We start from the raw sequence: 27,824 nt of genomic DNA, 5'->3' as shown, positions 1-27,824 counted from the left end.
AATTATTGATAGGTATGTGCTTGCCATTTTGTTAATTGTTTTGTGGCTGTTTTTGTAGTTCTTCTCTGTTCCTTTCTTCTTTTGCTTACTTTTTATGTGGTTTAATGACTTTCTTTAGTGGTATGCTTATATTCCTTCCTCTTTATCTTTTGTGTATTTACTATAGGTTTTTATTTCATGGTTACCATGATGCTTACATATCATATAACAACTTATAGCAGTTTGTTTTAAGTCGATAACTTAGGTTTGATCCCATTCTAAATCTCAACTTTTTTTTTTTAAGATTTTATTTATTTGACAGAGAGAGACACAGCGAGAGAGGGAACACAAGCAGGGGGAGTGGGAGAGGGAAAGCAGGCTTCCCACAGAGCAGGGAACCCAATGTGGGGCTCGATCCCAGGACCCTGATATCATGACCTGAGCCGAAGGCAGACACTTAACGACTGAGCCACCCAGGCGCCCCTAAATCTCAACGTTTTTTTTAAAAATTATGACATGCTATTTTTTATTTTATTTTTTAAAGATTTTATTTATTTGAGAGTGGACGAGAGAAGGAGCAGGGGGAGGGAGAAGCAGACTCCCCGCTGAGCAGGGAGCCCAATATGGGGCTTCATCCTGGGACTTGGGGATCATGACCTGAGCCGAAGGCAGACACTTAACTGGACTGAGCCACCCAGGTGCCCCTAAATCTCAACGTTTTAACTCTCCTCCCCACATTTTATGTTTTTGATGTTATATTTTGAATCTTTTTATCTTGTATATCCCTTAACTAATTATTGAATCATAGTTATTTTTACTACTTTTGTCTTTTAACCTTCATACTAGCTTTATAAGTAATTCACTACCTTCACCATACTATATATTTACCTTTCCAGTGATACTATTTCACATGTGTTGTTTTTACTAATTAGGGCCCTTTCTTTTCTGCTTAAAGAAGTCCCTTTGACATCTCTTTGACAACCATTTTAGTGGTGATGAACTCCTTTAGCTTTTACTTTTCTGAAAAACTCTTTCTCTCTCCTTCCATTCTGAAAGATAATCTTGGCAGGTAAAATATTCTTGGTTTTCCCTACCCCCCGCCCCCAGCATTTTGAATATATTGTGCCACTCCCTCTTGGCCTGCAAAGTTTGTGCTGAACAATCTGTTAGATAGTCTTATGGGGATTCCCTTATATGTAACTTTTTTTTTTTCTCTTGTTGCTTATAATACTCACTTCCTGTCTTTAACTTTTGACGTTTTAATTGTAATGTGTCTTGTTGTGGGTCTCTTTGGGTTCGTATTTTTGGGTCTCTCTGGGCTTCCTGGATCTGGTGTCTGTCCGTCCCTATGTTCAGGAAGTTTTCAGCCATATTTCTTCAAATAAGATTTCTGCCTCTTTTCTTTTTTCCTCTTCTGGAAGCTCTATAATTCAAATATTAGTCCATTTGATATCCTTTAATTTCCTGAAGCTATTTTCACTTTTTATTTCATTATTTTTCTTTTTGCTGCTTTTATTGAGGCTGACTGATCCTTATTTTCTGTTTCATATCTAGTCTGCTTTTGAACCCCTTTATTGTGTTGAAATTTTCAGTTCCATTATTCTTCAGCTCTGTGATTTCTGTTTGGTACTTTGTTAAATTTCATCCCTGTTGAAGTTCTCACTCTGTTCATCCAGTCTCCTCCCCAGTTTGGTGAGCATTTTATGACCATTACTTTGAACTCTTAATAAATTTACTTATCTTCCTTTCATTAAGGCTTTTTTATGAGGTGTTATCTTATTCTTTCATTTGGAACATATTCTTCTGTTTCTTCCTTTTGCTTGACCCTCTGAATTGGTTTCTGTACAGGAGATGAAACACCATCTTTTCCAGTCTTGAAGGAGTGACCTTGGGGAGGAGTTGAACCTTTTCATTCAGCATTACCCAGCTCTTGGTCATCTCTCAAAACTTTGAGTTTATCCAAGCAACCTGTTATATTTTTAATAGCTCCCAGTAGTTAAGGATGTGCCAAGAGCTGTCAGTGTCCTCTAATGGAGGATCTCTGCACCTAGATTCAGACTGACTGGAAACCAAACCTTCAGGCAGCTGCTTTTAAAAGTATGCAGATATATACAATCCTGAGGGGCCAGGAGCAGAAACCTCACTGACCACCAGAGCCAGGCATCCTGAGGGATGTCCGCTAGGTGGCATTCACAAAAACTGGGGTTCCAAATGAATATATGAGCTCCTTTCTGGGAGACACCAACAAGCTGGAGAAAGACTGAGAGCACCAAGATGGCATCTATGCCTTTGTTCCTTGAGGAAGCACCACAGGCCACTAAATGCGTGGCAAACCTAAGTCCTGCCCTTAGTCCAAAGCTCAAGGACGAAGTGGCCTATTGACAGGAAAAACTGAAGGGATGCCTCAGTCCGCTGTTTGTGCAGTGCCCTGAGGGTGGTAGCCTGCCAACAACTGTCCCTCTGATTACCACAGTCCCTTGGGACCCTGGAATGCAAGCCCCTCCAGCCACCACAGCCAGGTGATTAAGGGGTCCCCCCTGAGCATCAGGCACTGGACTCAAAGCTCCCTTCCAGGAGAACTGGCGCTCTGGAGCACGGCAGAGGGTGAGCATGAAGACAGCACCTGCCCTCCGAGGTCTCTGGGAAGGATTTCAGTCAGCCTCTAGATGATTGTTTTAATTAGAAACCTGCCCTCAGGCCACAGTTATGATGATTAGCTAATAGGCCTACTTGACAGAAAAACCAGGGTCCTGGGTCAATTGCCTCTTGCTGTGCCCGGGAGGGGTGGTAGCTGGTAGCTCTTTAGGCATTCTTTGCGCATTGGTTACAGTCCTTTGGGATCCAGGAACATACGCCCCACTGGCCACCAGTGTCAGGTGATGTAGAAGTGTCCCTTGGCGGCAGTCACAAAAACTGGGGCACCAGGGAGGGTTCTGAATTCCTTTCTAGGTGATTATTACATTCCCATGTGACCAGAAACACAAGCTCCTCTGTTCTCCAGAGCCAGGTGTTCAAGAGATGTCCCTCTGGGCAGCACCCACAAAAATCAGGGCACCAGACATGTGTAAAGGTTCCCTTCTGGGAGCTACTCGTCCTCTGGAGCACAGCAAAGGGAGAATGCAAAGATGGCACTCCCCAGTCTCCATCCCTGGAGAGTGTTCCAGCAGGCTCCTAGATGTGTAAGTTGAATTAGATGCCTGCCCCTCAGGTGAAGGTTTTAATAAGCAGGTTAACGTTTTTCACTAAATTTAAGCTGCTTCTGAGCTGGGCCCTGGGGCAGGTCAGTTCCAGCACACAAACCCTTTAAGAGGCATTTCTCAGATTGCTAGACTTGTGGGTCCCACTGTGGGACATTTCGGGGATTCATCTCTGAAGTTCCTGTCTTAGAAGTTGGGGTGACCAGTGTGGGGTTTGAACCTTTCACTCCTCAGGAAAAAGCTCCAGGTATTTTGAGTTTCCTCCTAGTTGTGGGTCACAGCACCTGGGGTGGAGTTCATGGTGAGATTGTGTCCCAGCCTCTCCTACAAACTTTGATGTGTTTTTTTTTCTTGTTTGCCTAATGTGTAGTCATCACTCAGTCAGCTTTTAGGTTTTTTAAGAGGAAATTGGTTCCATATGTAGCTGTAGATGTGGCATATTCCTGAGAGAAGGTGAGCTTGGGGTCTTACTACATCACCATCTTGAATCAGACCAAGTTCTCGGTTTCTTACTGATCTTCTGTCTGGCTTTTCTATCCATTACTGAAAATAAGGTATTGAAGGGGTGCCTGGGTGGCTCAGTTGGTTAAGCGTCCAACTCTTGGTTTTGGCCCAGGTCATCATCTCAGGGTTGTGGGATCGATCCCTGCATCAGGCTCCACGCTCAGCAGGGAGTCTGCTTGAAGATCTCTCCCTCTGCCCCTCCCCCCATTTGTGCTCACTCTCACGCTTTCTGTCTTTCTCTCTCTGAAATAAATACCTACATCTTTAAAAAAAAAAAAAGAAAATAAGGTATTGAAATTTCTGATTATTACTGCAGAATCCTCTGTTTCTCTTCAATTCTGTCAATTTTTGCTTCATGTAATTTTGGGGCTCTGTTAGGTTTGTATGGCTTTATGATAGTAGTATCTTCTTGCTGAACTGAACCTTGTATCAGTGTAGTACTTCTGGGTCTCTTACAGTCTTTTTTTTACCTTAAATCTATTTTGTCTGATCATAAAATAGCTACCAGCCCTCTTTGGTTATCATTTGCATGAAATATATCTTTTACTTTAAGATGCTTTGTGGTTTTACACCAAAGTGAATCTCTTGTAGACAGACATAGGTGGATCTTTTTTTTTTTTTTTCCCTCTCCTCTTTTCCCACTCTCATCTCTGCCTTTTAATTGGGGGCTTTTAATCTATTTTCATTTGAAGTAATTACCGGTGAAGAGTTATTTCTGCCATACAGCTATTTGTTTTCTCTGTCTTATATATGTTGTTACTTAATTTCCTTCATTTTTTGTATTTACTTGTTTTTTGTAGTGAACCTTTTTGATTCCCTTTTCTGTGTATTTTTAGTTATTTTCTTAGAGATTACAACTAATACTCGTAACAACGTAGACTGAATAATAGCAGCTTAGTTTCAATAGTATACAAACACTTTGTCCTATACAGCTCTACCCCTCTCCCTTTAGTATTGATATTGTGATAGAAATTATATCTTTTTACATTATTTCCATTTACATAGATGTAATTATTACGCATTTGCCTTTAAAGTCTTTATGTAAAAATAGTTAAAATTGAAAGTACAGTAATGCTGGCTTTTATATTATGTGGTTACCCTTTACTATTTGCTAGTGTTCTTTATTTCTTCTTATGGTTTTAAGTTACAGTCTGGTGTCCTTTTATTTCAGCCTGAAGGACTCACTTTAATAGTTCTTTTAAAATAGGTCTACTAAAAATGAACTCCATTAACCTAGTGCTAAATTTCCCCCTTACAGTAGTCCCTCAAACATTCACATAGAATATAGGCAAAGAAGTACGCATACATTATCATCAAATTATTTCTCCCCTATTGATGCAGTAAATCAGTTAAGTCCCATGGCTGCCTGAGAATCATCCTGGGAACTTACTACAAACAGGCCTTACCCTAGATTTGTTGATTTAGGTTCCTCAAGGATTCTAATGTTCATCCTGATTTGGGATTCACTTTTACTTTAGAAATTCAGGTATTCCCTTCAGATACTTTATGTATTAAATGAGTATACAGTATAAGTGGAAAAGCAAAAATAGTTTGAGTTGTGACTGCTTAGCTGAATGACCGGTTACTGTGCACATGCAATTTGGAGTCATGTCACAGCAGAATTCCATGCAAATACTAGACCTGCATAGTTTGCAAATAGTCAAAAGAAGAAAGACTGCTGCCTGCTGGTTTCCTCATCATTGCTGGGCAGTGATACGTGTCACATCATCTAAATGTCTATTGAATACCTACAGAATGAATCTTTACATGCCTCGTGAAACTGTCAGACTTCCTTGTATTAAGCTATGTTTTCATTTTTAATATTTTATGGTTTAGTTTATATTTCACTCTTACTTTGTTATATCCAGACAACAGACCTTCCCAATAAGATGTCTAATCCATTAAGCAAAGCACCTACTTTTAGTCTCTTTTAATAGGCGAATATGTTTATCATTTAGGTGCCTATGGTTCATGCTTGAAGTTTTAATGACAAAGAATGAAAACAATAGCCATGCCTTTATGAAGAAGATGGCAGAGAACATCAAGTTAACAAAAGATGCCCAGTCTCCAGATGAATCCAAGACAAATGAAGTAAGATATGTGTTAGGCCAGCGTATATTAAGATAATTACAGGAAAAAATATTACAGTCCTTGTCCCACTTGTTTTTCCTATTACATAATAAATTAGATTACAGAATGTTCATAAAAATACATATTTATGGTCAGTTTTATTGTATTTTATTATAATTGAATTCTATTATTGGAGGAATGTTTATTACCCTGAAAAGGACATTAAAACTTCTACAGAGCAGGGGGATAAGAACTAATAAAATTTACTACTCTGCTGTCTTACAAATCTTTAATAAGTCACAGACAAGTAGATATTCCTTTTTGTATGTTTCCCTTGATTTGGTTTGGTTTATTTGTTTTTAATGCATACTTGGCATTCATGTTAATTAGGTAAAGGGTTATTTTGTTTGTTTTTTGTTTTTACCAGGAGGCTACATAAGAAGAAATGCAAACACAAATGTGAAATGTTCAAGGAATAAATAATATCCACATATCCCTCTTTTCATTTCATTTTATACATTGGGTAGAATTGGTACTTGAGGTTATTTTGTGCTACTGAAAGTTATATATGATCTTTCTCTCTTTCCTCCCTAGAAACTTTATACAGTATGTGATGTGGCTCTGTGTGTTATAAATAGTAAAAGTGCTTTGTGCAATGCAGATTCACCAAAGGATCCAGTCCTTCCACTGAAATTTTTTACACAACCTGAAAAGGTAATTTTTTTCTCTTCATTGTTCCACCACACTAAACTAATTTAAATTTCAGTTACCATCAACCCTAGTGGCAAATAGTGGATTGTCTTGACTACAGAGTAAGAAATAGCTCTTTGTATTTATATCAAGGAATGGGAGATTGTCTTCCAAAGCCCTGAACAAATATCATTTTCACCTTACAGAGTAGGAGAATGCAAATCAAGCTTTATGGTGATATTCTTGCGTGAGCTATTCCTTCTGGATATTTCTAGTATTTAAGAGGAGTTTTCAGATTTCTTAAATTGCTTAAATCTCACTTTATTAAAACACTGTATTTTATCAGGCAAGAAATAAAATGTTTGGTACAGTGGAAATATAAATATAAATGAAATAAAATGTTAGAATTAACAGAATTGGGTCTCGGCGAATGATGTATTCTAAGCAGCTTCTAAGTTCAGGGACTTCAGACAAGTTAACTCTTCTAAGCCTCAATTTCTGTCTCTCTAAAATGCAGGTGATAATACCTATGAGCAATTATTAATACTTGTCTATAATTTTATAAGAGTTTGTCACATAATAAGCATTCAGTAAATGGTAGTAATAATACATCATTTGTTGTGCTATCAGCAAATTAAGTTTTCCATCTAAGTAAATTTTCCAGCTAACTAAAGCTCTTTGTTTTTCCAACTAATCAGAATTTAAAAACTTTTTTTAGAAAAAAGTTTTCTACTTATTTACTGCTTTAAGGAAGTATTTGGAAGTTTAAGCTTCCTGTGCTTTGTTTCAAAAACAGAATCCTAATTTTTTTTTTTTTTAATTAAATAGGCTCCACACCCAGTGTGGGGCTTGAACTCAGGACTCTGGGGTCAAGAGTCACATGCTCTACCAACTGAGCCAGCCAGGTGCCCCCAGAGTCCTAAGTATTTTTAATTGGAAAAAATACATCATTTAAAAGTTTTTATACATTTTCAAACCTTAAGATATGCTTCAGAATATTCAGGGTAATACCCTCCCTTAGAGTATTTTATAGAAGAACATAAGTGAGATCACTTAAAAAATTAATAAAACTTCTTGGTCATAGTGAATCACTTTAGCTATGTGACACCATTGTGGTTTATATGTGTGCTATTCCCGGATATTTAACAGAAGCATCAAAGGATTCTTAAGTTTCATATAGATAAAACTTTCAAGAAAGTACCATCAGTGTCCACATTAGGTTTAATTCATTTATTAACTAGTAAACATCACTGCTGCCAAAGAACATTATAATTCACTTAATTATATTTTGGCAGTGTATTTACATGCCAAATGTAAATTTGATTTGGACAGTCTTCTTATGGTTCTAAAAACAATATTTTTAATTAAACTGACAATTTTTTTTTTCAATGAGGGTAATTTTCTTGAGATCAAGGGTGAAGTTATTTTAGTGAATATTAAGTGCTTAATAAATGTACTGTACCATTTTGGATGCTTTGGGATCCCAGATGAAGTAAATTTTACAATAGAGTGGAGAATAATCTGGAGACTATTTGCCCTGAATTATATGAAAAAAATAGGAATGTGTTTTATTTAAAATGTGATTTAAGTAATTGAACTCTGATATTTGCCAAGTCTTATGTGCCATTGAGTTAAAGCTAGACTTAATGACATGGTTCATTAAATATGTTTTATTTGAGGAATTAATATGTATGCTGGCCCAAATGTAATTGTTATCATAAGGCACAGTGCCTGAAAAGTCTTATTTGGACAATAAAAATACACATGTTCACTTGTTTGTTTGTTTGTTTGTTTGTTTTGTAGGATTTCTGTAATGACAAAAGTTACATTTCAGAAGAGACTAGAGTACTTCTGTTAACAGGAAAGGTATTGTGTACTAGATAATTTGGAAATCTTTATCTCATGTGTACATTACTTCTGATGTACTTAGAAATAACTTTTAAAAGCCCCATGGATTTTATAGTTCCTGATTCTTAAGGACCATATTGTGGATTGTAGCATCTAAAGCATTTGTTCACTCACGCTTTTTTCTACCATAAGCAACTCTTGAATTACGACCATGTGTTCTCATCAGTACTAGTAGGCTTCACGTTACTCATAATACACAAAGCAGATTTTCTTGAAAAATGGTATAATAAATTTAGATATGAAGATTTTAAAAAAGAAATAATTTTAAAGTATTAATGAGCTAGATAATTTATATTCCGTAAAAGTAACATGACACCTTCTGAAAGAGCAAAAGAAATTTAATTTTTGATAAAAACAGTGTCTAAACTATTATATACATTTAATAGTTTATAAGACATTTTATTATATCTTATGTATTTTTGCTGTGTGTTTCAGGGGCACTTTTTATTTTGATTGACCAATAAGAAATAAATACTGCCTAGTTATTTTTAAGTAGAGGTAATAACTTGTGACTTGTAATTGTATTCAGGCAAACCCAATTTTGCAAAATTATCATTTCTAATAAGTTTAGAATTTAACTTTCTAAAGTAACAATTCCTTGGCTTAGGCTAAACAGTATCTTTTACATGTGTCTAAATTTATGTGAATTCCTTACAGTAAGGTATAAAATAATATGCATATGTAATTTTTAGCCAAAACCTGCTGGAGTACTAGGTGCAGTAAACAAGCCTTTATCAGCAACGGGAAGGAAACCGTATGTTAGAAGCACTGGAGCTGAGACTGGAAGCAATATTAATGTAAATTCAGAGCTGAACCCTTCAACCGGAAATCGATCAAGGCAATTTTTTTTCTCCATTTGTTTTTGTTACTATCACTCACTACTTGGTTCATCTTTTAATTTTTACCTAAAGCACTAGATCACAAACATAGACTTTAGGAAACATTTTGGCATAAAATAATAGCACTGAGTTTTAGTAAAATTAATGATGGAAATTAAGAGTGCACAATTACATTTTGAACCCATATAACATTCTAAGTATGTAAAAAAGTAAATGGAACAAATTTAAGAGTTTTTTTTTTTTTTTCTTAAGATTTTATTTGAGAGAGAGAGAGAGAGACAAGTGTGAGAGAGAGATCTCAAGGGGGGAAGGGTAGAGGAAGAAGCAGACTCCACACTGAGCAGGGAACCCAATGTGGGACTCGATCCCCAGAATCATGACCTGAGCCAAAGGCAGATGCTTAACCGACTGAGCCACCCAGGCGCCCCAAATTTAAGAATATCTAATATATTATAACTAATTTTCATGGAAATGTTTATATAAGAAAAATGAACACTTAGGAAAACTATGAATATAGAACTCTTAAATCGAATTTATGTGCTTTTTAATGTTTAACTCAAATTAGTATAGCATGAGTTAAGATGAACATTTCTACTTATAAGAATATTCCATGTTTATTTTAACATGTCTTTACCATGTTAGCCACTGCATAAAAATTTCCACCTAACCCTACTCTTATCAACACTAGAATTTGACGCTTTTAAAGATTTTATTCTTACTCATGAAATTTTAAGTATAAACTCAATTTGTGTTGTTTTAAACACATTGTTAGCAGTAGAACTCCAAAATATAAAATAAATTAACATGGAATATCTGTGGTTTACAGAAATGGTGAGTCTCAAACATCTTCCCTGTGGCCTCTTCTTCCAGCCCCCTCCCTTGCAGAGCATTAAGAACACAGACTGGAGGGGCACCTGGCTGGCTCAGTCAGAGGAGCATGCGACTCTTGATCCTCGGGGTTTTGAGTTCGAGCCCCATGTTGGGCGTAGAGATTACTTAAAAATAAAATCTTAAACCCCCCCCCACACACACACACACATAGACTAGAGACAACTGTACTATACACTATCTATAATACATCTATCACTGTATTTTTACCTTGTTTTAGGGTTTCCTACCCCTAAGAGAAAGTCTTAAAATAGTTGTATGATTTTGTTTCTAGACAGCTAATCTTTCTGTCTGGCAGTTTTAGGCAGTCATTTGTGTCTTACATTAGTAAGGTTAAAGGGAATCAGTAACATGATATAATACAGCAGTGGTCTTATAACCACAGAAGATCTGAATCTTGCTAATGTTGCTTCAATTGGCTGGGCTTCGAAACTAGCCTAAGCTTCTGTTTCCTTATTGGTTAGTGAAAGGGTAGGCTATCTGTCCATGTGGTGAAATAAAGAAGCTTCGGTTTATTTTTCTTCAACAGGGAACAGGGTTCAGAGGCAGTAGAAACTGGAGTTAGTGAAAATGAAGAGAACCCTGTGAGGATTATTTCTGTCACACCTGTAAAGAATATTGACCCGGTAAAGAATAAGGTAAATTTTTAAAATTTAACAAATGGAATTCTCCCAGAGATTATTACAGTTTCATGGTAGATGTTAAGAAACCCCCACTTGACAAGTTAATATATACTACATATTCTACATTTGTGTGTACCACCTCTCACTATACTTACCATGCTTCCACAGCCTACATCCACCCATTTCAAGAGTTGATGTAGCCTCCTATAGTAGTGTCCTTCTCCCACACTACTACTCCCCAAACTTGAAAGACTAGGAATTGAGAGTTTTTGAGATCTTACTTTCAAATTTATTGACTCCTATAAGAGATATATACACTGTTTTTTTGGTTATATTTTTTAAAAGTTAAATTTATGAGTTAACCTTTTAAAATGTATTTGAGTTTCTGTTTAACGGCTACATTCTTTATTGTTGACCTTATAATTATGGCACCCAATTTTAACAATTTTGTGGCAGGAGAGAAACATTGGTAAGAATCAGACCTGAGTCTGAATCCTGGCTCTGCCACTCATTGGCTGTGTGTCCCTGAGCTTCATTAAACTATAGAATGAGACCGGTAACTTACTCAGTAGCAATGGTATGGAAATAACTATTACTTCTTTTCCTACAGAATCATATTCTCAACATATTTATCTTTTTATTGCCCACCATATATTTATAGTATTCATCAAATGTTTTAGGAATCACCCTCGGATACATAAAATACAAGACTGTACAGTTATTCCACAATAGCTGAACTATGCAAACTCATTATCTGAATTCAAACTGAATAGATGATGATACATTTTTAGATCAGTCTCTTACTATTCAGCCTCTTGCTATTTGTTATCTGAAGTTCAGTATGTCAGTAGATTCAGATAGCAGGGAGCCTCTCACTGTCAAAACTCTTGAAATTCGGAAAACAATAGACTTGAATATTGTGGGGTTCTTGTATAGAATTAAACAGTTTTGATGTAAACAAACTTACGTACAAAAATGCATATTGCCACAGACATTCATTTAAACGTACTTAAATGTGTAGGAAGAGATGGTACAGGGATAAAAAGTTTTTTCTGGCACAAACAACTATCTATAACTTTTCTAGCCTGTGATATAAAATTCTATGTAAGATATAAATTGATGTTATATGTCAATTATACTTTAATAATAGAAAAGATAAATGTGATATTTAAATTGTAATTTTTGAGAAGCGAAAATGTTACTTTACGATTAATCTATAATAGTGTTCCAAACCCTTATTTTAACTTTTTCACACTTCCAAAGAATTTTTTTTAAGAATGTTTCGTTTTTTTTTTTTTTCCTTAAAGATTCCGTTCATTTATTTGAGAGAGCAAGCACGAGCAGGGTGAGGGGCAGAGGGAGAAGCAGGCTCCCCAATGAGCAGGGACCGTGGGATCATGACCTGAGCCAAAGGCAGACGCTTAACCGACTGAGCCACCCAGGCGCCCCTCCAAAGAATGTTTTAACAAATTCGCTATAGCCTTGAACACACAGGGGTTGTATTTTGACAAAACTTAATCACTTCCCAGTCAGGTCTCCCATAAGTTGTCATTTCTTTCCAAAGTCTGCTAGGCTCAAAAAACTATCTTGTTGGTATACTAAAAGAAGATAAAGATCGAAGAGAATATTTCTTGCTAACCAATTTTTCGAAGAGATTAATGCGTAAACCAGTTTATTATGTGTATAAAAATTATCCAGCAAATCAGATATGGGTGTTTACAAATCAGGACATTCTTGGGGCGCCTGAGTGGCTCAGTCAGTTAAGTGTCCAGCTTGATTTCAGCACAGGTCAAGATCTTGGGGTTGTGCTGTTGAGCCCCACATCAGGCTCTGTGCTGGGTGTGGAACCTGCTTAAGATTCTCTCTCTCCCTTTTCTACTGCCCCTCCCCATCTCTTAAAAAAAAAAAAAATCAGGACATTCTCTCCTCTTATTTACTCTGTGAGGGAAATCAAACTGTAATATGAAGGATGAGTAAGGGAGGTGGTTAAAAGAAGCAAGACATATCCCATGGATTCAGGCAGGCAATGTTACCAGTGTTGGCCTGAAGGAGTCTTCTTTTTCTTCATACCTGTGGCTGACTAATGGGTTTCCTCTTTCATTTGTCTTTTTTTTTTTTTTTTTAAGATTTTATTTATTTATTTGACAGAGAGAGACACAGCGAGAGGGGGAACACAAGCAGGGGGAGTGGGAGAGGGAGAAGCAGGCTTCCCACGGAGCAGGGAGCCCGATGCGGGGCTCGATCCCAGGACCCTGGGATCACGACCTGAGCCGAAGGCAGACGCTTAACGACTGAGCCACCCAGGCGCCCCTCATTTGTCTTTTAATGAGTTCTTTAAACATATGCACATGTACATAATATTCATAAGTGTGTAAATACAGTCATGTGCATGATTTTTATTGCAGCCTTTGTTCCTTTTAAAAAGTAATCTGTATCGGGGCGCCTGAGTGGCTCAGTCGTTAAGCGTCTGCCTTCGACTCAGGTCGTGATCCCAGGGTCCTGGGATCGAGCCCCGCATCGGGCTCCCTGCTCAGCGGGAAGCCTGCTTCTCCCTCTCCCACTCCCCCTGCTTATGTTCCTGCTCTTGCTGTGTCTCTCTCTGTCAAATAAATAAAACCTTAAAAAAAAAAGTAATCTGTATTAATTTTTTTCTTGTCTTACATTTTTTCACCTGTGTATATACATAAATATTTCCCTTCCCCTTTTTTGCCACTACAAACAATGTTGCATTAAAAATTAAATGTGCATCAAACATTTACTGGTGATTTTTTATTTCTATGGGCTTACTTTCTAGTAGTGGGATTGCTGAGTCAAAGAGTGAAATGTATTGCAGATTTTAGATATTTCCATATTGCTTCCTTGAAAAAGTGGAACACTTGACATTGCTACCCAGCAAGGTGGAACACTGATTTGTGAATTTTTTCACTTAAATTACTATTTTCATGAGTTTTCATTTAAGTAAATTTTCTTGAATCATGAAAGATTTATAAATATTTTTTACCCATTCTGAAAAGATTTTCTGGGGGAAATGAAAATTAGTTAATTGAAAAGATTAACTGATTTTTTGGACAATGATAGTGCTCCTTTGTCTTCCTTTAATCAATTTGAATTTTATCAGCTAAAATTATGACTCCTAAATATCCTCTGTATAAGGTCACTTTCGACTCTAAAAACTATTAAAGTCCATTATATGGCATATTAAAATGGGATTTTATTTGAACATTTTAGATGACTTAACACATATATTTGGTAAACTAAAAGAAAAAAATGTTCAGAAAAGAAGTAGACGGTTAATGATTGCAGCAAAAAGTGACAAAAATTAGAATGTATGAAGGGAGTGAGAAATTGAAGAACCTTATGTCATAGAATTACAGAAATTATTATAGTCAAAGGAGCATCATAGATAAAGAGCATATTCAATTATGCAAGCATGCTCCCCTTTTTTAAAAAGTGATAAATTTAGAGCATACCATCGATTAAAAGGACCTTTTCATTTTGAATGAGTGTGAAAGCAAAACTGAGTAGATTTTCTCTATACCACCTGTGCATTTTAATAAGCATTTATGGCAGATTATATATGCCAACCCCCATGGCAGGCCCTGCTCTCAGGTCCTTACCCTCAAGGAGTTCATTAGAAGACTTGGAATTCCAGCTCCTCGAAAATACTTTCAAAATGCTTCTTTCCAGTACAGATCATTGATATATAAGGAATTTATGTTTATAGAATTGTTTTGTGCTCTTTTAGGAGATCAATTCTGATCAGACTACCCAGGGCAACATCAGCAGTGACCGAGGAAAGAAAAGAAGTGTAGCAGCAGCTGGTGCAGAGAACATCCAACAAAAAACAGATGAGAAAGTAGACGAATCAGGACCACCTGCCCCTTCAAAACCCAGGAGAGGGCGCCGACCCAAGTCTGAATCTCAGGGCAATGCAACCAAAACTGATGACATAAACAAACCTTTGGGCAAGGGAAGAAAGAGAGCTGTGGTCAGTCAGGAAAGCCCTGGGGGTCTGGAAGCAGGTAACGCCAAAGCGCCCAAACTGCAAGATGGAGCCAAAAAGGCAGCACCAGCAGAAAGACAGATTGACTTACAAAGGTAATGGACACCTTTCTTTCTGGACTGTGAACTTAGACATTTTGTTTTATTCTTAGTATGTGCCAGTCACCCCCAAACACCTAGGCATTTGGGACTGAAAACTGCCCTTGGTTTTCATGAGTAGGTTATAATGGCGTTTGTTTTGATCTCATAACCTCCAGGACGCCAATTTGAAGAGTGATCTTGTTTCTTTTGGTTAATTTTTAATTAGGATATCATGTTTTGTATTTCTGCTTACTAGCAAGGACAGTATTAAATTTTGCTTGGTATCCTTCACATGGTTACATGGGCTTTACTTAATTTAAAGGGTTACCTTTTGGGTAAAAAGGTCTCAGAATGGGGCTCCTGGGTGGCTCAGTCAGTTAAGAATCTGCCTTCGGCTCAGGTCATGATCCCAGGGTCCTGGGATCGAGCCCCGCATCGGGCTCCCTGCTCAGTGGGGAGTCTGCTTCTCCCTCTCCCTCTGCTGCTCCCCCTGCTTGTGCGCTCTTGCTCTCTGTCAGTAAATAAATAAAATCTTTAAAAGGGGCAGGGTGTCTCAAGTCATGACACACAAACAGGTATATCCTGCTCTTGAATTCCTCCTGTTAGTTAATTTTAATATAAGTCAACAACTTACCTCTTCCCCCCACTCTCCAGTGAAACCACCTCAAAGCTGTTCGTCTTTGATCATTCTTGGGCTGGGACTTCAGCTTCTCTACCCTGTAGTGGTGGTGTTCCAGCTGGAGATCTAGAAGTTGGCTCCTTTGAGACCTGGCCTACAGTTAGAATTTAGCCCTACCCCCTTCTTTTTTCTTTGTATGTCTGTACCTAACTCATCTCCCCTTGAATTAGACTGTAAGCATCTGAATTCCTTGTAGGAAAGAGACGGTTTTGATCATCTCAGGATGATCCTACCATCGTGCTTCAGTATTTTTATAAAGAATAGTGTTGCCTTGTGTTAACAAGTACATTTTTAAAATTACCATTCATGTTAAATCTTCTTATATTTTAAGTGTCTCAAGCTACCTTTTACGACATCTCATGGGAGCAGATTCAGGCCCAAACCTGATCTAAGTAATGGGTGTTTCTCCTACTCACTTCTAGTTTTATGTGTAGTAAGTGTAATAATGAAAGCTATTGGGGGCAAATTCATTATTTTTCTCCTCAGATCTAGATCTGGATCATATTTAACCTCAGCCCCCTCTTTGTCTTCAGTAAGACAGCATAATAATACCTTCTTCAAAGGACTGTCCTAAGAATTAAATGGATCAATAAATATAAAGCACTTAACCAAGTGCCTTTCACAGAATAAATGCTCATTGTTGTAGCCATTGTTTTGAATTCTAGAGTCTCTACCCCTTAATACACTTTTCAGTTACACAAAAGTTGAACACTTTCCTTCGAGATGGCCAGAATTTTCTGAAGGGTTTCTAAAATTCTATTCTAGGTGTTCCATTAGTACTGATCATCACACACAGGCCACTTGAGCCACCAGACCTTGTCTCTGATTAGCGCCTGGTAAAGCCCCCTGCTCTGCTTTTGCTGCACCATGTGCCCCAACATCATCAAACCAACAGAAGCGGCTTCGGTGCCAGAGACTGGTTAAGAATAGCATTGAGCCTTCTTGAAAATCTAAAAATGTCTTGAGTGAAAAACACCTTAGAAGTCTCAAGTATGCCGGCTGTTAGGTCACAGGGGGGCAGTGTGTTAGCCAAAACAGAGTTCTGTGATGGTTTTATATTCTCAGTGAAGCTAGGTGGTTAAATTAGATGTTCTTGACAACTCTGTACTGTGTTAACTGTGTAGAATAGATCAAATATTTTGCACACATGTTTCAGAAACTTGTGATTGAACTGTCTGCTACTAATTTAACAAAATATAGAAGTACATTCTGAAACTTTCTCCCAAGCTTCCTTTTATCTTTTCCTAAAACCTAATATACAACTCTGCCTTTACATTCTGGCATTATGACTTAAGCTTGGAATCCTGAGGAACTGTTGAGTGAAAGCTCACTTACTCCACAGACTACTGCTCATGATCCCCTCTTGCATAGAACTGAATGCCTTGTAGGCACACCAGTATTGCTCCTAGTACTTGTCGTTCGTTCTTTTAACGAATACTCAACTGATAAAGAGTGCTAGGCATCATGCTGGGTGTTGGCAATACAAATGTATCCAAAGTAAAAAGGTTCTTGCCCTCCAAGAGTTTATTTCCCTAGCTTGTCAACTCCAGAAGAAACCAGAAAACTTTCGCATTAGTTGATAACAGTAAAAGTATAGGACTTTTTTGGTAATTACTACATAGAACAGAATGAAATTCCGACACATGCTACAACATGGATGGACCTTAAGGACATTATGCTAAGTGAAATGAGCCATACCCCAAAGGACAAATACCGTATGATTCCATTTAGATGAGGCACCTAGAGCCATTACATTCGTATAGACTGAAAGTGGAATGGTGGTTACCAGGATGAAGAGGGAGTAGGCTTTAGTGTTTAGTGGGTGTACAGAGTTTCATTTGGGGAAGATGAAAACATTCTAGAAATGAATGGCCTTGATTGTACAACATTGTGAATGTACTTAATGCTACCATGTACTTAAAAATGGTTAAAATGGTAAATGTTAGGTCATACAAATTTTACTACAACAAAAAAAATGCTACATAGGAATAATGATCTCTAATACTAATATAGTACTGATTATGAGCCAGGCTCAATTTTAAGCTCTTTGTTAACCTATTAAATCCTCAAAACACCTCTTTGTGGTAAGTTCTACCATTATTCCCAGCTTACAAAGAGGAGGAAACCCAGGTATAGGGGCCCCATGTAGCTTTTGGTCTCTGCTTATATAGTGGGGCCAGGATTAAACCCAAGCAGTGTCCCTCCAGAGTTTGTAACTGCCATGCTATATTGTATTTTAAGGTAAAATTAGTCTTTTTTTTTTCTTTAATATTTATTTATTTGACAGAGAGACAGCGAGAGAGGGAACACAAGCAGGGGGAGCAGGAGAGGGAGGAGCAGGCTTCCCGCTGAGCAGGAGCCCGATGCGGGGCTCGATCCCAGGACCCTGGGATCATGACCTGAGCCGAAGGCAGACGCTTAACAACTGAGCCACCCAGGCACCCCTAAAATTAAGTCTTAATTCTAAGGCACTACACATGCGCACAAAACTGGTATAACAGAGAGTACTTTGAAAATACTTGTATTTTTTATTTTCTTGTATATCTTAAATATATAGTTCGTACGTGTAATAGTTTCCATAATGGAGTACATTTGCATTGTTGATTTTTATAACTCTTATGTAAAAAGCTAGTTTATTTAGTTAGTTATTTTTAAGTTTATTTAAGTAATCTCTGCAGCCATTGTGGGGCTCGAACTCAAGACCCTGAGATCAAGAGTCGCATGCTCTTCCAACTGAGCCAGCCAGGCGCCCCTAAAGCTATTTTATTTAAAATAACCACAGGTTGGGGCACCTGGGTGGCTCAGCCGGTTAAGCATCTGACCCTGGATCGAGCCCTCATGGGTCTCCCTGCTCAGTGGGGAGTCTGCTTCCCCCTTTCCCTCTGCCTTTTTCTCTCTCTCTGTCTCTCAAATAAAAATAAAATCTTAAAAAAAAAATCAATAAAAATAAAATCTAAAAAAAAACAACAACAAAGAAACACCTGTTTAAAATAACCACAGGTTAAGGGGTGCCTGGGTGGCTCAGTCGTTAAGCGTCTGCCTTCGGCTCAGGTCATGATCCCAGGGTCCTGGGATCGAGCCCCGCATCGGGCTCCCTGCTCAGCGGGGAGCCTGCTTCTCCCTCTCCCGCTCCCCCTGCTTGTGTTCCCTCTCTCGCTGTGTCTCTCTCTGTCAAATAAATAAATAAAATCTTAAAAAAAAAAATTTTTTTTTTAAAAATAACCACAGGTTAAGCCAAACAGACCAACTATAGTCCTCTTTTTAACCTCTTTCACAGTACATGCAAACAAAAGCCCCTGCATGTTAGCGTCAGAGAGGAATAAACCAAGCAATAGATCAGAGATTCTTGAAGGTGGCACACTTGAAGTAAACGAAGCACCTCATGCCAAGAACATTGTCAGACTGATGAAAATTAGGTAGAATAATGTGTGGAAGATATTTGGGGTGGCTTGGCATATTTATTAATAGAAATAATAGTAATAATAGGGAAAGGTTGTTAAACATATATTTGTCTTGCCAAAAGTCAACATGAATTAAGTACAACCCTATGTTAGAGGTCAGGAGACCTGAACAGACTGTCTCCAGGCACCTGGCCAGTGCCACGCAGAGCAAGACTTGGAATCCAGGAGAGTCCTTTAGTAAGCACCTCAGTGTGGTGTTTCCTCCTGTAATTCATGCAGTATTTTGAAACTTTTTTTTTTTTTAATTTTTTTAATTTATTTTTGACAGAGAGAGAGCACAAGCAGAGGAAGCAGCAGGTAAAGACAGAGGGAGAAGCAGGCTCCCCACTGAGCAGGGAGCCCGATGCGGGGCTCGATCCCAGGACCCTGAGATCATGACCCGAGCCAAAGGCAGACGCTTAACCATCTGAGCCACCCAGGCGCCCCTGAAACATTTTTAAACTGTGAACATTCAGAACTCTATTTGTTTTTCCTCTTAAGATGTAAAAGATACTGTGTAATGATGTAAAAGATAATGTGTAGTTACTACCAAACGATGTAATAGACACACCAAAAGTTCCTTATTTGTGATTTGGCTGATATTTTAACTATTTCAACTTAAGGAGAAATGTTAAATGGTCAAAATCCTGAAGTTACCGGCTTTATTTTTATTTCATAGTGGGACTGTAGCTTCCACCTTCCTACAAGATTCTAAACCTACTTCTCATTGGGGCACCTGGCTGGCTCAGTTGGTAGAGCATGCCACTCTTGATCTCGGGGTCGTGAGTTCAAGCCCCATGTTGGGCATAGAGTTTACTTAAAAATAAATAAAAATAAGCATACTTCCATTAACTACAAGTATTACCTGTGATTGATTTGATATCCCACCTATATTTTCCTGAGACCTGGTGAGGATCATATAGAGATTAAAGCCACATGATTACAGTTCTCAATATAGAGCTAATCCAACACCTTGAATCATCCTGTTAAGGTTGTCATTAAAATTTCAACCAGCTAATTACTAAAAGAAGAAATAGGATTGCCAAACATGAGAGCCATCAAACACTAAATCTGTGAGAAGGATGACCCCAGGGTGATGGTCAGCTTGCTTATTGCCCTGGAGACTCAGAGCCTCCAAAGCCTCGCCTAGAGGCCTTGCATTGTGGAGTGAGATCTGAATTGCTGCACTAAAGTAGTTGGCCCCTGGACTTGAAGCTGGAATGCAAGACTTTGATAATTAAGTACCCTAGTGCTTCTCTATGGCCCTGCTCTCTAACTTCAGATGCCACTTCAGTCTCTTCCTTAACCTTGCATTATTCTTCATGCCTTTCACTTGCTTAATTTCTCACTTGCCAGATGATCCGTTCCTGCTCTGGTCACAGGTTTCCAAATCCGAAAAGACCCTCTCCCCATGACATTACCCTAATCTTCTTTACTTCATGTATGCCATTTGATCGCCAGTCTACACCTTGTGCTAGTACCATCTCTAGAAAACTCGCCCAATCTTATTGTTTGATATTTGTATTGTGATCATTGTGTGATTATATTTTATTAATGAAAACCATTTTGGGGACCCTAGTATATGCCAACCACAGTCTCTGCTGCCTTGTTTAATCCTTCAGCACTATTAGGTAGGACTCTTGATAAATGGTAGCCTCTAGAGCTATTCTAATGCTACAATCAGCACTTACAATGTGTGGCAGGTCCTAACCCTCTAGAATTCCTCTTACTAGGTCCTCTTGCTGAGAGCATTAGGTAAATAATAATTTTTAGTATGATTCCTGCTTGTAGAATTTATTTACTAATTCAAGGATGGATACTTTATCCAAAACATAGATAATATGTACAAAAATTTACTGGCATAGATTTTACCTTTTTTTTTTTAAGATTTTATTTATTTGACAGAGAGAGACACAGTGAGAGCAGGAACACAGCAGGGGGAGTGGGAAAGGGAGAAGCAGGCTTCCTGCGGAGCCTGATGCAGGGCTTGATCCCAGGACCCTGGAATCATGACCCGAGCCAAAGGCAGACCCTTAACAACTGAGCCACCCAGGCGCCCCTAGATTTTACTTCTTAATCTGAGAGTTGATGCTGAGCATTTTAACTTGTAAACTTAACTATAAAATTTTTAGATCCCCTTGGATTTTTCCAGTAAATGTATTACTCCCTCAGCTATTTGTGTGTATGTGTGCGTGCGTGCACGCGCGCACATTCATTCCAGTAAATGTTCCTGTCTGTATTTTGGGCTATATTTGAAATTGTTACTTCTTTTGAGAAAATTCCTGGAATTTACCCTATACATTTATAATAATTAGCCATTTGTGTATTATGGTCAGGAAACAGTATCTGACAACTGGACAATTAATGTTGACTTTCTGAGTTTTGGGTAAAGGGTAGATCATCATTTCAATTATTTAGTTTACTTGTTTTTCCTTTGTGTTTTTGAGATGGCAAACAATTCCAAACATTTTGCATTGAAAATGTATTTTTATAGGTCTGCTGATTCTTCGGTATGTTTTGCTTACACTTTTAAGGCTAAATGCTTCCACAAGGAAGAGACTACCAGGAAACACCAGGGGAGAAACAGTCCTTAAATTTGGGACTTCTGGGGAAACTAAATATAAAGAAATTACCTATAGGAAAACAGACTATAGTTTTCCCATCTTTGGATGAATATGTTTTGCTTAGCATGCTTAGTGTGGAAGTGTTCAAGAATCTTGGAATTTTTTTTTTTTTTAAGCAAAGAATTTCCTACTTCCTGTACTCATTTGTATATTGAGAAAGTTTCCTGTCACTGCTTGGGTTCACATCTTAAAATCATAGTAATCCCTAAGTATGTATCCTCATGTATTATGCAACCATGTATTACTTTGATATGAATACTTTTTCAGTAACAGGTGAATTTTTATCAAAATAGTATGACATTTCTTAGAAACCAGGTGCTTGGATGTGATGACAGTTCACTTTGGGACATGGAATCAAGTCCATGAAATTCTTCCAGTGATCTGGATCATTTAAAAGTCTGTGAGAGCAGCCAGGAAGATACTGAGGACTCAGAGCTGGTATAGGGAAGCTTCCTGAAGTTGAAGCAGGCAGCTTCTAGGGGATTCTTCGATATCACATTATTAAATCTTTTTTATATATTATAACAAATTAAGTCTCCGTAAGAATCTTAATCACTTAGCTTGTTTTTTAAGCATTGTCATCTTTTTTTTTTTTTTAAAGATTTTATTTATTTATTTGAGAGAGAGAATGAGATAGAGCATGAGAGGGGGGAGGGTCAGAGGGAGAAGCAGACTCCCTGCTGAGCAGGGAGCCCGATGTGGGACTCGATCCCAGGACTCCAGGATCATGACCTGAGCCGAAGGCAGTCGTTTAACCAACTGAGCCACCCAGGCGCCCTAAGCATTGTCATCTTAATAAAATGTACATGTAGTGGAATACAAGTAAACAACTCCCTTATCTTTCTCCCAAGTTTGGAATTGTTGCGAAGGAGACCCAGTTTTAATACTGATATGGCTGATGAAAGATGTGGAAATTGACAGGCCAGGTGGCTACTAATGCCTTGCCTCTAAATTGAACCACCACAGGCTGACCTGAATGCCCTTTTGGAGGCAAAAGAAAACAAATCCAGGAGAGGACAAGCCCAGCATGCTTAGTTCCTCCCACCCCTCGCCCCTCACCTATTTAAATTAGATGGGTTCTTCCTCCTCCCAAAGAGGAGTTAGGTGAGAGAAGAGAGACCATATCCCCCATGCTCATGCTTCCAAAAATCAGACTCTCTCTCTTTACTAGGGAAATGGGACCAGTGGGGATTTGATTCCTCTAACCTCTTTAACAGAATTAAGCTAAATCTTTCTCCTTGGTTTTTTTTGTTTTTTGGGTTTGGTTTTTTTTTTGGATACTAAAATGTAGGTGTTTGGGGCCCCTGGGTGGCTGTTGGTTGAGTGTCTGACTTTGCCTCAGGTCATGGTCCCAGGGTCCTGGGATCAAGCCCCACATCAGTCTCCATGCTCAACAGGGAGTCTGCTTCTCCTTCTGCCTGCCGCTACCACCCCCCCATGCTCTATCTCAAATAAAATAAAATATTTGAAAAAAAAAAAATAAGATGTATGTGTTTACCCAGTTTGGAAGCCAGAACTTCTTTTGCTGCTTATAAATAAATGCCCAGTAACTTTTTTTTGTAATACTATTTTGAAGTAATACTAATGACAAATTACAGTTATTTCAAATGAGTAGCTTTTATTGTTTTATTATTGTAAGCAAATCTGCCATTGGGTAGCAGCACCTAATGGTTGAAAATAAAAACTTCTTCATTGGTTTTTTTTTTTTTATGTTCAAGGTAGACATGTTATTTCAATTTTTTATAAATTGTATCAATATCTTATAGCCATTTCCATACTTGAAGAGTGAGTATATAATGAATAATAGTTTAAAAACAGTGATGTATATTACATTAAGCAAAAAGAGAAAATATTTATGTCTAAGTCTCAAATATGGCTTATAGAAGTTATGAACTTATAACATTACCATCATACTAACATCAATGGATTGGTAGTAGTGTCCTTGATAATTTTCAGAAAATACAATTAATATAACTTGTATACTCCCTCCATTATTCTTTTTTTCCAATACCTTTTTATTTGTAGAAGAAACTATGCATTATGACTTGGTCCAGGCCACTGGCTTGCAAACTTGTATATGCTTCAAAATCACATGGAGGGGGCGCCTGGGTGGCTCAGTTGGTTAAGCGACTGCCTTCGGCTCAGGTCATGATCCTGGAGTCCCAGGATCGAGTCCCGCATCGGGCTCCCTGCTCAGCGGGGAGTCTGCTTCTCCCTCTGGCCCTCCCCCTCTCATGTGCTCTCTCTCTCTCTCTCAAATAAATAAATAAAATCTTTAAAAAAAAAAAAAAATCACATGGAGGGCTTGTTAAAACACAGATAACTGGTTCCCGGAGTTTCTGAGTTACAAGTTCTATTTGGGGCCCAAGATTTGTATTTCTTTTTTTGTCTGTGTGTGTTTATATAGTTTAGAGAAAGATTCCTTAAAACAAGGTCTCAGGTGAAAAATGGGAAAATAATTTTGAGATTTTTAGATAATAACTATAGAAACGAAATAATTCTGGTATGGTGTGTTTACATCTTTTCTAACTTTTCTTTCTTCTACTTCCCTCCCCAAGGTAAAAAGAAAACTCATTTGCAAAGGGAGAAAATGAAAGCCAAACAGAAGCAGGCTCCAGCTTCTGCAAAAACTTGGATTCAAATGTCCCTGAACAGAAAATGAAGTTAACTTCAGAACACACTTTCTGCCTTGAAAACTGAAAGAAACTATTACTTCCTTTTACATGACCACAAGTCCTTTGATGGAAATGTACAGCAGAAACTCTTGAGAGAGAAGCTAAAAGCAACTCTATTCTACCCTCCCCCCTAGACTTTTCTTACGAAAAGTCAATAATTAAGCAAATTGCTTAACACTTGGTTCCAGTTCCTGCATATCTGGAGTTCAAAGGCATAATACACCATTAATTTCCATGCTGCAGTTTTTATTTTAAAGAAAGTAACAGGATGTCCTTACACTGACACTGAAAATTCATCAATTTTAGAGCCAGGAATTCCCATGTTACACAGAAAAAAATAAATAAAAGTCTACTGAATTAATTTTTTAGAAGAGATCAGATTAAATATTTCTTTGTTTTTCCTTTTGGAAACTTTTATGTATAATTCCTTCTGCCTGCCTACTTTTCTGCAAAAATGAGATGTACAGATTTCAGTTCCCTGCTATGAAAAGTGATGTGGTGGCAATTTTATAAATGTTGCTTTCTGATTTTTATCAGAGTGAGAAAATAAAATTATTATTGATTTCATATCACTTCATATTTTGATTTCCCCTCCATTTTAGCTTAATATAATTTGCAATAAATGTACATATTGTTGTTTGTTTCATAAAGCATATCACTTTAAAATGGTTTTTACTCCTGTGATTATGTTGGAATATTTGGAATTTTAAAGGAGTAAAGACTGCCCAGCATTTGGTTTTATAATGTTTGTCACCAGATTTTTATTATTGATGTAAAGAAAAAGTCAATTTTTTTAAATAGTTGGACTTTGGCAGCTTTGTAAGGAAGTTGGAGGTGTTTAGGATTGCTATCAATCTTCAGCATTGTGCTGTTGGGAAATAAGTATTTTGCTTTTGTCTGCCTGTCTGGGCTCAGTTTTCATGTTTATTTTAGAAGACAACTGTTGCATCAGTATATTGTTTCTTGGCTTTGTTCAGCATAGGTAATGTGTGCACTCTGTGTACACACAATCATATTTAAGTTTTTTGCATAAAATAAATGCTTTTAGATGTCATATGGTAGTCTTTTTTAATCTCTTTATCATATGTTTTCTTGTGAGTTTCTTTTTATGTGAAAGGGCTAATAAAGTCATAAAGAAACAACATAATTACAACCAACTCTCCATTATCTATATAAAATAGTGGCTATGCCTCAGGTTTTGAGTTTTGCAGTCACAATTTAAATCACAAACTTAATGAAACCAAGTATATTGCAAGAGCTATTTCAGGAGGAACTTGAAATTTGTCCTTCTTTATGCTCAGAGTTTTAGCTGCCCCCATTCTGTACTTGAGGCTCTTTCCCGAAGCCCTAACTGAATGTGCTCACTCAGTTGCCTTGCACATTCCTAGTGAGGGTCAGAAAACACAAATGACACTTGCATTAGAAGTTGGTCTTGAGAGGCTGTAGTCTGCAAGGGATGTAAAACAGCGAATGTGAGCTATGTCAAAAAAGAATGATTAATGTGAAATTTGCTAGTAGTAAATGTCACTTATAGATAATCAAGAGTTGGCTGTGTATTGACTCAGTGAAAGATGGGTAATTCTTTCAAATATGCATGTACACACATTTAGGTATCGGGTGATGGTTAGGGAACAGTGGATACAAGTGATAGAAAACGATACCTTTTAAAAGGGCAGGAAAAGCCCTCACTCTTCTTATTGCCTCTTCATTACCCTTTAGAAGTATAAAATACTGCCTCCAACATGCTGAAAAAGAATATCTATGCATAAGCATCAGAGAAGTCCCTCAAGCAAACAGTGGACATGTATATTTAGAAAGATTTTAAAGTGCTCTTAGCATCAGACAACTTGATTCTTAAGGCCACTGATCTGTCACCAATAAAAAGCACACTAGTAGGGACCTTTTTCAACTCCTTTTGATTACTCAGCATCACAGCTGACTAGATTACCTAGTGTTAAGTCATATTTATAACAATGTAGCAGAACCATTTGCATCTGTTTGTGGCTGCGTCGATTTTTTGCAGGAGTGGAGTTTAGCTAAAAGGATCTGGTCCGCAGGTGTATGTAAATGGCCCCCCTGGTTTCATAATATGATGCAAGCATCTAGCACTAAGGGAAGGGAGAGTAGGAGGATAAAAAGATTGAGATGATGGGGAGGGACTTAAGGGACATTTGTCAGTTTTCCTTTGCAAAAAGGAAAAAGTTAAATCCCTTAGGAATTTGATATTCACATCTCAGAGAAATACAACACAAAGTGCAGACTTATATTTGAGAATTGTTAACCCTTTGTGTCTAGTTTGAAGCTTCTTGTATTTGTCTAAAACTACAAGCCAGAATTTTGTATCTCCTTTGATAAAAAGTGTGTATAATGTAAAGTAGTTTTGCATATTCTTGTGCTGCACATGGGCTGAATTTTTAAAAAAATTTTTTAAAGACTTGAAGCAGAACCTTGTAATTTGTGTAAATGAGTGTAAAATCCTACCATAAAATGCTAAAAATATGCATTGTTTCAAATAAAACCAAGAAATGCAGCATTATATAGTAGTGTGGAACCCTGAATATTCATGTATGTCACAAGCTGATAACATATTTGCATATTTTCTGTTTGGATTCTGGAGTCTGCATGTCCTTATAAGAAATCAAATGTAATCATAAATCAAAAAATCAAATCTTCAAATTTCCTGGCTATGTATTCTGATCTGACCTACAGTGACAGGGAGAACATAATAGATGATAAATTCTGATAGACATTTGGGAAACTTTAGAAGTTGCTTTTTAACCCAAGAACTAAAAGTGGCCTTTCATTTATACTATGATGCATCTATTTATTGCAAATTTTGGACATGCACAGTTTAAAAACTGATGAAAGCAAGTAAATTGCATGTATCCGGAATAAGAAATGAACAGAATGAGAAATAAAGCTAGCTATCCTGCCTGGTTCTGTATTTTACCCTCAATGGGATTATCGTTCAACACCTTGATATTTGTATTGTCAAGACTTTTCTGCCTTCACTATTCACATGGATAAACTGTTCATAGAAACCACTGGAGGCCAGCAAGTCTCTAACAGTCTGACGACAAGCTTTGCAGCCTGCCTCAGTAATAATGATGGCATGCTCACAAGAAGTAAAAGTTGGTCGTAAGCCAGCAACAGCGTAGAACAATGGAAATGAATGTGCATAATCGCATACCTCCTCAGCCTGTAAACCAGAGCTCTAATTTTTCACTTCCATGAGAGTAATAAACCTTCTTTACTTCATTTTGTGTCTTATTTGAAAGGCCAATGGGGATGCCTGGGTGGCTTAGTCAGTTAAGCATCTGGCTTCAGCTCAGGTCATGATCTTGGGGTCCTGGGGTTGAGCCCCACATCGGGCTCTGCTCAGTGGGGACCCTGCTCCCGCTCCCCCTGCTTGTGCGCACTCTCTCTCTCTCAAATTTAAAAAGATGAAAGGCCAACAAGAACACGTGGGTCCCATTTCTAAGGAATCTGCCAGGCTGGTAATCAGGATTTCCATTTTGGGGTATTTCTCAAATCACATTTTTCGATCTTGATTGCCAACTAAAGGCACTTTCCTTCCCTTCGTTCTCTAGTTACTCCTGTTCTCTAGTAAAGACCATGCATTCTG

General features: G+C 37.7%; 1 protein-coding gene across 5 annotated transcripts in view; it reads left to right on the top strand.

The window, feature by feature from the left end:
- The window catches only part of PDS5A (PDS5 cohesin associated factor A), a 129,214-nt gene extending 102,479 nt beyond the window's left edge, over positions 1-26,735 (top strand). For 4 of the 5 annotated variants that reach the window (XM_078068527.1, XM_078068528.1, XM_078068524.1 and 1 more), the window contains 7 exons: positions 5,639-5,771; positions 6,345-6,464; positions 8,244-8,306; positions 9,041-9,186; positions 10,605-10,713; positions 14,444-14,796; positions 24,083-26,735. In XM_078068527.1, coding sequence (XP_077924653.1) covers positions 5,639-5,771; positions 6,345-6,464; positions 8,244-8,306; positions 9,041-9,186; positions 10,605-10,713; positions 14,444-14,796; positions 24,083-24,086 — 928 coding nt within the window. In that variant the 3' untranslated portion in view covers positions 24,087-26,735. The remainder of the gene's footprint in view (positions 1-5,638; positions 5,772-6,344; positions 6,465-8,243; positions 8,307-9,040; positions 9,187-10,604; positions 10,714-14,443; positions 14,797-24,082) is intronic. The other variant, XM_078068526.1, reaches the window with a different exon arrangement.
- Positions 26,736-27,824: the final 1,089 nt, after the last annotated feature.

This window comes from Halichoerus grypus, chromosome 3 (genome assembly GCF_964656455.1).
Source record: "Halichoerus grypus chromosome 3, mHalGry1.hap1.1, whole genome shotgun sequence".
Taxonomy (NCBI): Eukaryota; Metazoa; Chordata; class Mammalia; order Carnivora; family Phocidae; genus Halichoerus; species Halichoerus grypus.
Note: the sequence above shows the minus strand (reverse complement) of the source record. Positions and strands in the feature narration are given on the sequence as shown.